Genomic DNA, 12,028 nt, shown 5'->3' on the forward strand with positions numbered 1-12,028 from the left:
CACATGGAACTCACTGGTGCAACTTGCATATTGCATCTTACACTGACTCCACACGTGATGCATGAACAGTATGAATGACAGAATAAAGATATTTTTTGCTGATTTACGTCACTTCTGCCTTCACATGTTCTGCGGTGTTCTGTCATCATGGGTGTACTTGCTAAAACAACAATATCTGGGCAGGATGGAAACTTAACATCCAAACCATCCTCAGCCATTTAGGAGAAAGCCCTGGTAAGTCCAGTAAAGGCTTTGGAGGCAGGCAGTGAGCCAGTAAGGGAATCTCAGTGTGTTTCAGTGCAAGGCCATAAAAAGTGTGTGCTGTCTGGCAGGCAGAACATCTGGCAAACTGGCTAATGAGAGCCAGGCTGGGGGAGCTCCAAGGCAAATGGAAGAGCTGCCCTGTAGGGTTGGTTTGTAACTCTGAATTTGTAGGAGGTTACCAGTTTGTTGGATTTTTTTTTTTTCAATACTATTTATTTAAAGTAATGCAGACATCAAAAACTGTGGAATTCCAGAGTGAGTTCAGTTTGATGTGTAATAGCTGGCTGGGAAGGGTGATTTATCCCAGCCTCCTGTGGATGTTTTCTGTCCCTTATTCTCCTCTCAGCTCTGCCCTGGAGATCCCCCATGGCTGCATGAGCTCCTCCGAATGAGAGCAGTTTGTTTGCTCCCGGCCCATGGAGAGTTTTTCCTCCCCCTAAGCAGGGAATTTGTTTTGCAGAGGGAGAGGTTTGGGCTCTGGAAAGTTTATGCTCCTTCTCTTTCTTCCTTGTTTTTTTGTTTTTTATTGTAATGATGACATATGGAAACTATTTACACAGGAGCATGCTCGGCTGCACTGAATGGAAATGCTGGAGTCCCGGCAGTCTCGTTCCGGATGCCTTGTGTAAGCAGCCAGCTGGTTTTGCTTTTCCTTTTTTTTTTTTTTTCCCTCTTTCCCCCCCCCTTTTCTTTTTTCCCCTCCCTCCCTGCCTCTCTGCTTTCAGGGAACAACTGGGATAAGTTACACAAGTGTAAGGAAGGAAGCTTTGCCATCTGTGACCGGCTCAGTTCTCTTCCTTTGGCGTGCCCCTTGTGCTGCAAACTTCACAAAATATCTGTTTTCTTTTTCGTGCTGGAGATTCCTTGCTGTGCCTGCTCAGCACTTTGACTCCTCTCCCGTTAGCTCATCGTGAGCAAGTTGTGCTAAATGCCAAAACACGAGAGCGCAGCACACGAATCCCCGCTTCGCCAGCACGCTGGTGCCTGGCAGCTCCTCGTCCTGCAGCTCAACCTTCCAAAATCTCACCCCGGGAAACACCCAGGGAAGGGATCTCGCTGAGGTCTGAGCCACCTTCCTCAGAGGGGAGGGGAGAAGCCGCTCACTTCTGCAGGCAGCAGAGCAGAGTCTTTTGTGCGGAGCTTTCCCCCGAGGAGCGGCTTTGGCAAGGGAGGCAGGAGCTGCGAGCGCCAGCGGCTGCCATGCAGTGGAGAGAGCTGCCTGCCATCTACCTCGAGGATCCCGGGAGCCCTGTGGAGAGATCCTCCTATCTCATTGAGCTCCATACTGATGGTAAACGCCGTCGGGGATGTTGTGCAGCACGAGCGGAGCCGAGCTTGCATTAGTCTGTGTCATTGTTATCATGGGAGCAGCTGAGGAAATTAGCTCGCTGGAGGGCTGCCAAGCACACAGTCAGAGGGCTGCTCTTCAAATTTATTATTATTTTTATTATTATTTATGACCCAGATGATGCTGTTGCCTCAGGGATGCTAGATCAACCTTCTGGTACCTGATGGGGAAGGAGCTGATCCACAAAATGCAGCTCCCCACCGGAACACTTGAGTGCATTTTCTGTTGTCTGTGCCTGGTTTAGACAGCAGGAAAGCATCTTGATTTCTAGAGCTGTTTTTTGGTTCTGGTTTGCGTCCCTGGGTGCTGTTTTGTATTTGCAGCCTTGGTCTCAGAGCTGGGACAGCTCTCCTGTGGGAAGCACAGAGCAGGGTCCTGTCCTGGGTTTTGCTGGGGTGTGTCTTTTCCTAGTGTTGATCCTTTCCAGAGAGGCTAATTTTTGCAAAAGAGCTGCTTCAAGGTTAAAGGTGATTTTGGCATCTTTGGGCAGGGTCCAGTGTGTTGGTGTTTAGGTTAATGCTACAAACCATTGCTGTTTTGGTCACAGTGTGTTTTGATCCTCGTAAATTTTGTATATTCTGTAATGTAAAGTCCAGGTTCTGATTAAGATATGCTCCTCCTGTAACTGTTAAGCATCAAATGTGAAAAGGTTTTGCTCTCAGACTGCAGTTTGGGGGTGTCTGTCTTTTTGAGACACATCCCCAGCAAAAGCTTTCTAAATAATAACATTTAAGAACTTTTTAGAGCTTGCAATATAACGCTTCTGATTTTTGCATATGGCTGTCATCTCTTAGTTAAAAAGCAGACAAACCAGAAGGCTGCCATTCCAGCTCCGTGGATAAATAAAAACTCCATCATTCAGGTTTTTTTTTTCCAAGAGCTGTGCTAAATCAAGGGGTGTGGGGGAGGAACCGGCCTCATTCAAACATTTGTCCAGATTTTGAGTGGTATTTTAAGGGTGTGGGGGAAGCAGGGAAGAGAAACAGGCTTCGTGCTGCAGAACGCTCAGCAACCTGAGTGTGCAATCTGGAAGGTCTTCACAAACCCCAGAGAAATGTTATCTTCATTTGATTTAGGTCTTCACAAACCCCAGAGAAATGTTATCTTCATTTGATTTGGGGGTGGGAGAGGCAGCTGTGGCTGTGCACTGCTGAAGGGGCTCTGATTCCTTCCCACTCCCTGCCTCTGCCAGCAGCACATGGTGCCATTTCTCTTGGCGGGTGCAGAGTTTTTGGCATGGGCTCCCTCTCCACTCCAGAGGGTGTTCTGGAGAGACTGAATCAGTAATTCATCCAGGATTATTTTGTCACAGCAAATCTTCAGCAGGCTGTCATGAGAGGGGAAGAGAACCTCGTGGTGCTTTTTGCCCACTCGCAGATAACAACTTTGAACACAGAGAGAACGAGCTGCCACACCACAGCTCCTGTGCTCACAAAAAAAGGGGGAAATCAGCACTGCTGTGCTGGCAGGCTCAATTTTACATGTACCCACTTTGGGAACATGAGGCACTGGAGGAGGGAAGTCTCTTGTGAGAGCAGGAACAGCCACGTGATGTGGGAAATGTTTGAAACTCTGGAGAACTGAGAGTGTGGCTAGCTCCACCACAGGCCCTAAGCAGGTCTCGCTGCTGGGGGTTCTCTGCTCAGTATTCTCTGTCAAAGGTAAAATAAAACCCCCAGGCCCAGAAGAAGAAACCAAGGGACATTCCCTTTTTGTACAGTAATTGTCTTCTTGCTTCGTTTTTATCTGTCTTAATAGCACTGAGGCTGCAGAATGCAAAAATGGCAATTGTTTTGGAGTTTACATGCATGCCCTGTATAACTCTGCTGTGGGAAGGGCACTGTGTATGTGCAGCTCTGCTTGGGAGTTGTTTTTTTTTTTGCAATTGAATTGTTTTGGGGTTTTTTAAACAAAATCTTTATTTACAGAATCTGTTTCAAATGTTCAGTATGGCATTGTTCTGTAGTGTTTTGCTGGTGAGAAGGACAGGCACACAGAAATTTCAGAATTAATGCGTGGAGTGTGAACAGAAAATTCATCTTGCGGTTTGTTTGCATCAGAGGGGTGTCGGTACTTATCAGCACCTCGGAGTGTTGATGTGTTATTTAGTGACTCTGAAGTGCTGGGAGAAATGGGGCTTTCCACTCAAAGTACTGACAGCTTCTCTCCTCTCACTGGTGCCCCGTGGCAGGGGCTGTGTCCATCCTTCCATGGCCTCTGCTCCAAGGACACGTGCAAAAGCTTCCTGCCCCGTCAGCAAACGCTCTTCTCCTCCCTGGGCTGGCCATCCTGGGAGGCTGCTGGCTGTTACCTGCCTGCTCGTGGTTTGTGATGTTGATAGCCAGCTTCAGGCATGACAGCACACAGCTCTGAGCCAGGAGAGCTGCTTGCTGCACTGAGTAGGAAGCTGTCTCTTCTGATGATCTTCCAGGAGCGCTCCCCTGTGCAAGAGCTGCGTTCGAGCGTCTCTTTAAAGCTCCTACCTGCCAAGAGTCAATTTGTCAGTGTGCAGCTGCCACTTTCCCAGCTGCTCTGGCTGTCTGTGATCCCAGAGCCTCCTGCTGCACCCCTGATGGCTGATCCCTTTTCTTGCTGCAGATGGAGGCAGCTATGACGTGGTCAGTGATGCCTCCAGCCCCGCGGCCAGGGAGTGCTGCGCCCAGCAGAGCTCTGCCCGCCACAACTGGGAGATGAACTACCAAGAGGCAGCCATCTACCTCCAGGTGAGCCCTGCTGCGTGGGGGGAGAATGCTCTGCAGGAGCTGCAATGGTTCTTGGCCACGGGAAACAAACAGCTTCTGTTCTGAGGCTGAAAATTGGGTGCCTGGCCAGGGATTCTGCTTCAGGAGTGGGGCATTGCTGGAGGCACCTCCAGATAGGCTTTGGAAGTCACTTGGGGCAACTAACAACAAAAACCCATCCTTTCTCAAGGACTGTGCTGGCTGGGGGTTCAGCATGTGCACAGTTCAGCCACCTTGGCGTGGAGGTTTCTGTAGCTGGTCACAGATTGTCATTTCATCTCTGCACTCACTCAGGGGGAATGATCACTGCCCTCCTGTTCTGGAAGTGCAGGTCCCAATCCTGCCTAGGCCATGGGGTGGCCCAGTTAGTGTCAGTCAAGTCCTGCAGATCATGTGAGGCACGAGGGAAAGCAGATGTCTTGGTTTGTACAGGATTAAAGGATGCTGGGATCAGGATCAGCCCAGGAGGGAAATTCATAATATTTGAAACAACGAAGAATCAAACTCCACCCATACTTCAGTTACCAGAAACACCATCCTTACTGCAACAAAGGGTTTGCTTTTTCAAGGTTGCTGTACATCTGGTGTGAGGAATTAGCCACCAAAACTGAGCTTCTCCCAGAGCTGTCCAGTCTGAAGTGGTTGCTGGTTCCATTACCATCTGTCCTTCCTTCTCTTCATTCCCTTCCAAAGCTCTGAGGTGCTTTGGACCCAGTTGAGGCTTTTTTTTTTTTTTTTATTTAAGCCACTGCAAGGTGACAGAAACCATTTGTTCCTCTGTGCTCTGACCCCACAGGACTGAGAAATCTCACTTCTCAGATATTTTAAAACAGTGTAGCCTGGACCTTGATAACACTTGAGCTCTGTGGTGTGCTGGAGCAGCCCTGACAATGGCAGGGTGGCTCCAGCCTCCATCCCAGGCTTTTTTTTAAACTCCTGATTATTGGAGCAGCTCTGCAAAGGGTCATTGAGCTGCTGCAGCTCTGATGGTGATGGGCACAGCAGGCCTGGCCCTTCGGATGGGGATGATTGCTGCTGCTGATTGACCAATGGCCACGGTGACACTGTCCTTGAAATGAGGTGGAATCACTTAAAGAGAGTTTTGTGAGCAGCGGCTGCAGGCAAGTGTTGGGTCTGGGTAAGAGGGCTTTGCTGTCCAGGCACGTTTGGAATTGCTTGGCTCCCAGGAGGCAGGATTTAGGCTGTTTGTCATTCCACAAGTGTGTCCTGCCAGGGTGGATGGGAACAACCCTGCTGATCTCAGCCTGGGCTCTGTGCAGGGCTGGCTCTGTCCTGCTCCAGCCTGGCTCTCTGACCCAGCAGTGCTTGTTCTGAAACCCAATGTGAGCTGGAGTGAGTGAGAAACATTGGGAACCCTCTCCTGAGCGAGTCAGGAGAATGCTTCACTTCCTAAAGGAGTTCCCTGACCTCGTTATCCCTTTGCAATCACAGCTATTCTGCTTTGATAGTAATAGCTTGGCTGTCCTTGCAGTGATTGCCTGCCTGGGAAGATGTTAATTTAAATAAAACCTCACCACTTCTTGTGCATCTGTGTGGCCCTGCTGGGGAAAAGTGATCTCTTATGACAGTTCCCAAGAGGCAACAAGTTTCCTGTGAGTGACAAAAGCTCCCTTGCCCAAACTGTTGACTCAAGAAAGAGAAGAAGCTGTTGGGTGGTTCTGATGAAAACCCTCTAAAATCTCCCCAAATGAAGTCTCATCCTAGGGGTAAAAATAGTCACGATGTAGCTGTTTGAAAATCAGTTGTAGGCAAAATGTTAAGATGGAGTATCTGACCTTTTAATGTTAATTAAGCTTTCTAGTTAAGAGGGAATGACAAATCAGCATAGAGACTTGTTAATTTTTCATGGAGTCTGTCTTACATTCCTGAAGCAGAAAACACTGTGTGTGCTCCAATGTTTTCTCCCAGACATTTTGCAAGGCCAAGATAAGGAGGAACAACTGTCAGCCAGGTGCCCTGGAGCTTATCTGGGTGTTTTTGTGTTCTGTCCTGGAGAAGTTTAATCAAATAAGTCTGTAAACATGTGGAAGTAGTTGCAAGTAAATGAAGTGCTGTGTTTGTGTTGGGATGTTGGCTGAAGTTTCTTTGCCTGCCTTTACAAACTCTCCCAGCTCTCTGCCTCATTGTGAAAAGGCTCAGGGGTTTCTGAAGCAGGAGTTTGTGGATATTAAAGAGTTTCATTACTGAAATGTGGTTATGAGCAGGAGGGGATGTCCCGTGTGTGTAGAGTCCATTCCTGAATAAACACATCAACAACAGGCTGTAAATGGAATAGTCTGTTGGGAATTGTATCTCATCCCTGTAAAAATCTGCATTCTTCACTCTTTATAGTACCAAGAGCCACTAATGCTGTTCCCTTCTTCATTCCTGCTGCCTTAGGAAGGAGAAAATAATGACAAGTTCTTCACTCACCCCAAAAACGCCAAAGCACTCGCTGCCTACCTCTTTGCACACAACCACCTTTTCTACCTGATGGAGCTGAGCACGGCCCTGCTGCTGCTGCTGCTGTCCCTGTGCGAGGCTCCCGCCGTCCCCATGCTCCGCCTGGGCATCTTTGTGAGTACCTGGGCTTGAGGAAAATGATGGCCAAACAGAGGAAGGAGGAGGCACTAAGAGGAAAAAAATCCACCTGGTTTGTTCTGTAAATGGTTGACAGCAGATAGGCCAGACAGCAAAGCTTCCTTTTTCCATCTGATCTAGGCAGACCACAATGAAAGTGATACTCATTTCGTGTCATCAGTTTGTGCAGTTCTTCATTCAGTAACAGAAATGGGTGGGTTTTTCCTTTTTCATGAGATAACTCAGCAGTCTGTGGGCTTTGATGGGGTGGTTTCAAAGCTGTTGTCAGGGCTGGTGCCATTACCCCAGCACCACCACTGGTTCCTAGAACACAGATCAGGACTTTCCCTGTAATTGTCCAGAATGTCTAATTCAAGGGAAAACCCTTCTCTGTATAAACTTTCTCTGCCCAGAAGCTCTCCTTCCAGTGTTCCACTAAAAAAATTACAGTCTCCATCTTTTTTCAAAGTGCTTCTGCTCAAGTTGTTGATATCTTGGCCTTTTGTTTCAAATATATCAATAAGTTTTTTCCTGTGTTGCTCAAGCCCAGAAGGGACATGGATTTCATGAAATTCTGGCCTGGTACTGCTTAGAGGCAAATTGCACAGGCTTTAATAAAAGCACAAAGCAGTAGATACAGAAATTTTGAGAAATACTGCTATGTTAGCTGTAAAAAAGCGGCTTGGGGTTTTCCTGCATGCCACAAGGCCATGCTCAGACTGCTGTCAAACCCAGGAGCTCCTTGGAAAAGGAGGGGCAGGAGTGTGGCCTCTGCTGTGCTGCTGTTCTCACCACCCCTGTGCTGTGGCAGGTCCACGCTACCCTGGAGCTGTTTGCGTTAATCGTGGTCGTCTTTGAGCTCTCCATGAAGATGAGGTGGCTGGGCTTCCAAACCTTTATCAGGCACAAAAGGACTATGGTCAAGGTGAGTTATCTGCTTGATTGTCAGGGTTTCTCCTTTAGCACCTCCCAGAACCAAAGAGCCAGATGAAATACTGGCCTGCCCTGCAGCAGGGTGACGGAGCCGCTCTGTCCCAGCTGCCAGATGATGCACGCCAGATCCCTCAACTCTCAGGGACACCTCCCATCCTTCAAATGTGCAGATGAACAGGTGGTCAGCAGAGCTTTGCCTCTGATCCCCCCTTTCTTGCAGACGTGTGTGCTGTTGGTGCAGTTCATCGAGGCCATCGTGGTGCTGGTGCGCCAGACGTCGCACGTGCGCATCACCCGCGCCCTGCGCTGCATCTTCCTCGTGGACTGCCGCTACTGTGGGGCTGTCAGAAGGTGAGGCTGGGCTGCCTGGGGCTCTGCCCTCACTCCTGGGGCTGGGCTGGAGGGAAAGCACTCACATCCTGTCGAGTTGGGCGTGGGTCTTGGGTCTTTAAAGAGACGGAGCTGTTGTGGTTGTTGTAAAGTTGTTTATCGCGTGATTGAGTTCAGAGTGTTGAAGTCTGTGCTAAAAGCTTCCTGGCATAGAGTGCTGGTGTTCTGAGCAGCAGCTAGCAGCAGCTACCCCTTCTTTTCTTCTTCCCCTTTGCACCCCAATACAGGGGGATTTTATTCATAAATTATCCAGTCAGCTAAAACACAATTCTAAAACATTCTTCCTGCACCTACCCAAGCTTGATTCTAGAGTGTGAAAGTAGTGTCAGTTCTTACCCAAAGTCTACACAGGGAGTTCTGTCTGTTCATGTAAATAGTTCTGTCCTATCCAGAAATGCAAGCAACGTTCTGCTATGTTTTCATTATGCCTGGAGCTAAGTTAATTTTGTGAAAGGTAACACTACAGAACTTTAAACTAGGCTTTATGGCTTTTACTAGCTAACACAGTCTCTTAAGGCACTTAAGATATATTTCTACTTACTTGAAACTAAAACTTACACTTTTACTTCATGTCTGTGTGGCCCAATATATTTCATTTTTTCTAAAGGTTCTAATTTAATCCCTGCATTCCTTTCTCTCTCTGAGGGACTCAGGCTTATATTTCATGCATTCCAACAAAATCCTGCAAGCATCCCAGGAAAGTCAGTGTCTTTCACTGGCCTTTGTGTTGGAGATGGTTCCACTGTGAGCTAAGTGTGGATGTGCTGGTGGTGCACAGGGTTGGGTGTGTAAAACACCTCAGAGACCAGCACAGGGTGTGGCTGCCCTGGCTCTGCTCCTGGGCTTGCCTGGAAGCTGCCCAGTGAATCAGGGCTGGTCTTCAGTCTGCAGAAGGAGAACTGAGTGTGACATGAGTGTTGTTTGCAGTACCTGAGAGCTGACTGCAAAGGACAGATGGGTAGCTTGGAAATGATCCTAATTTAGCAAGCTTTCTACTTTTAATCCTTGGAGGGAGTGGGAAGAAAGCCCTCAAGTGTGGGGTGGTGGTGGTGGGTTTTTTTTTCCCCCCTGACAACCTGGAGGAGTAAATGTGCAAATTTTAGTTTATTAACGTTTTCTTATTTTTCAGAAATCTGCGACAGATCTTCCAGTCCCTCCCACCATTTATTGACATCCTTCTCCTCCTGCTTTTCTTCATGGTGATTTTTGCTATTCTGGGTGAGTTGTGTTTATGGGTGGAGAAGTGATGCTCTTAACCAGTGATTGTCCAAAAGCAACATGAACAGCCTGGGTCAATATAAAGCTGATCAGATCCATTTATCCCATTTCATCTGCAGTCATCTGGAAGGCAGAGTTAAAACATCCAGAAAGTCTGAAGGCTGGGTATTTAATTTTGAGACAAAAGTCCTTTTAACCTCTTGCAGAGCACAGTCAGTGGTGTGTGTTTTCAAGCTCTGCTTCCACCAGCTCTTCCTCAGTGTTAACACTTCAATCTGCATCCCCACAAAGGCATGTGTCTGGAGTGTACCTGCTACAGCCCAAACCATCCCCAGCAAGTTTCTTTTCCAAAAGGAGCAGTGAAATGCCAATGACATCTCCTGGCAAATCTCTGTGGAGAAGGTCTGCCAGATGCTCCCATCCTCAGGGTGTCAGAGAGGATTTGCTGTCAGTGGGACCTTCCCTTTGGGAACTGCTCCCCTGCTTGACATTGACCTGACTTGATTTTTGTTTGTTCTTTCTCCTTTCTCTCCTCCTTTATTTTCTCTGTTGCCTCTTCAGGTTTTTACTTGTTTTCTCCTAACCACTCCGATCCAGTGAGTATCTTGATTTTTTTTGTTAAGAATTCAACATTACAGTGCATTTATGGTTTATTCTGTGTGAGACCAAACTGCTCCTGGCAGTGTCACCCTGCTTTACCCTCTGTGGGGAGGAAGACTGTGGAAGGAACTTCCTCCAAGACAGGGTGTCCCAAAGGGAACATTCTCAGAGTTGTTCCTTGTTCTTGGTGCCTTCATTCAGCCAAAAGAGCCACCTGCCACTGTCCCCAGGGGAGGAGGTGTCTGGGGCAAAGCTCAGCCACTTCCACTGCTGTGGTCAGAGTCCAGCAGCCACTGGTTCCTGCTGCTGCCCAGGCTGTGTGGCTGCCTGGGAGAAAGTGTTAATAAAAATGTGCTTTTGGCTTAACCCTTCACACACCATTTCCCAGGGAACTTTAAAAGTGCTGAAGGACTTTTCCCTAGGGAAGGCATCAGGGAATTGTGGGAGTGCCTGTATCCAGAGGGGTGGGGGACTGGTTGTTTCTTAGAACAAAATGTCCCTGTGAGTTCCTGCTTGCATTTTGTCATGGGAATTTTTTCTTTCAGTACTTCAATACCTTAGAGAACAGCCTGGTGAATCTCTTTGTGCTTTTGACCACTTCAAAGTAAGTTCATGCTCTTCTATCTCAGTCTTTCCCTTTGTCCCAAAGGAATCTGGCAGAGCCAAGAGTTTATCTGCAGAAATGCTCTGTCTCCAAATGTGTGACCCCTTTCCTCTGCCTGAGAGAGGGAGATGTCCAGGGTCAGCCTGCATGGGAAGAGCTGCTATTTCATTTTACTTGAGGACACTGTGGCCTCAGCTGCAGAGTTATCTCTAAGGACTCAGATGTCTTCATCACTGTGAGGGCAGTAAGGGGGAAACAGCTTTGTTAGGCCTTGGTCCAAGAAGGGAAAATGTGTGTTTGTGCTCCTTTGTCAGCCAACAGCTCACAGCTGAGAAGTAACTTCCCATTCCTGTGCTGCAATTCACCTGTCTGCTGGGAAATTGGGAAAACAGCAGTGAGTAAATATTGATCTGCTGTCAGGGAGAGCCCAGGGGATTGGGAAATTAGCAAAGGATGGAAGAAATCTGAGGTGGTAACACCTGCACTGAGGCTGTACTGCTGTTGTTAAGTATCAAAGCATAGCCCTTAACCACACCACAAATCCCATTTGGTGTTTGGGTATGGTTGTGTTGGAGGGTCCCAGGACGAGGGAAGAGAGAGAATCTTCATGTTTCAGAAGGCTGATTTATTACATTATGATATTATATTATATTAAAATGATATACTAAAAACTATACTGGAAGAAACAGAGAGAAAGGATCCATCAGAAGGCTAGCAAGGACAGGAGAGGAATGATAACAAAAGCTCTGACTCAGAGAGTCCGAGCCAGCTGACTGTGATTGGCCATTAATTAGAAACAACCAACATGCACCAGTCACAGATGCACCTGTAGCATTCCACAGCAGCAGGTAATTATTGTTTACATTTCTTTCCTGAGGCTCCTCAGGAGAAAAATCCTGGCAAAAGGATTTTTCAGAAAATATCATGGCTACATTTGGGCTGTGTGAGGAATGTGCTCGCCACATTTATTTTTATTCCACGGGTTTTGTACAAATGTGCAGCTCTTTAGATGTGAGTTCATACCCTGCTGCCTGTGCAGTGGGCTGTGTTCCACGAGGTTTTGGTGTTCACCCCTGTGTCCTTTGGGGTGCAGTTTCCCTGATGTGATGATGCCGTCCTACGCCCGCAACCCCTGGTCCTGTGTCTTCTTCATCGTGTACCTCTCCATCGAGCTCTACTTCATCATGAACTTGGTGAGTCCCCAGGGCAGCACTTCCCTTCCCTCTGCCTGCTCTTGGAGCTCATTGCTCAGCAGAGTCTTCCCCATTCCCAGAACTGCTCTGCAATCATCTCAGACCCTTTGGCAGAGCACTTCTAGAAATGGCAGCTTGGCTACAGATAGAACTCTTT

General features: G+C 47.8%; 1 protein-coding gene across 3 annotated transcripts in view; it reads left to right on the forward strand.

The window, feature by feature from the left end:
* The window catches only part of TPCN1 (two pore segment channel 1), a 42,225-nt gene that overhangs the window by 13,561 nt on the left and 16,636 nt on the right, over positions 1–12,028 (forward strand). The window contains exons 1-9 of one of the 3 annotated variants that reach the window (XM_064392154.1): positions 866–889; positions 4,211–4,335; positions 6,754–6,930; positions 7,745–7,858; positions 8,087–8,217; positions 9,386–9,474; positions 10,036–10,070; positions 10,620–10,678; positions 11,772–11,871. In XM_064392154.1, the coding sequence (XP_064248224.1) occupies positions 4,303–4,335; positions 6,754–6,930; positions 7,745–7,858; positions 8,087–8,217; positions 9,386–9,474; positions 10,036–10,070; positions 10,620–10,678; positions 11,772–11,871 (738 nt within the window). In that variant the 5' untranslated portion in view covers positions 866–889; positions 4,211–4,302. Of the gene's footprint in view, positions 1–865; positions 890–1,020; positions 1,556–4,210; positions 4,336–6,753; positions 6,931–7,744; positions 7,859–8,086; positions 8,218–9,385; positions 9,475–10,035; positions 10,071–10,619; positions 10,679–11,771; positions 11,872–12,028 lie in introns of those variants that run through there. The other 2 variants (XM_064392155.1, XM_064392153.1) reach the window with 2 other exon arrangements.

The sequence above is a fragment of the Passer domesticus genome, chromosome 17 (assembly GCF_036417665.1).
Source record: "Passer domesticus isolate bPasDom1 chromosome 17, bPasDom1.hap1, whole genome shotgun sequence".
Lineage (NCBI taxonomy): Eukaryota > Metazoa > Chordata > Aves > Passeriformes > Passeridae > Passer > Passer domesticus.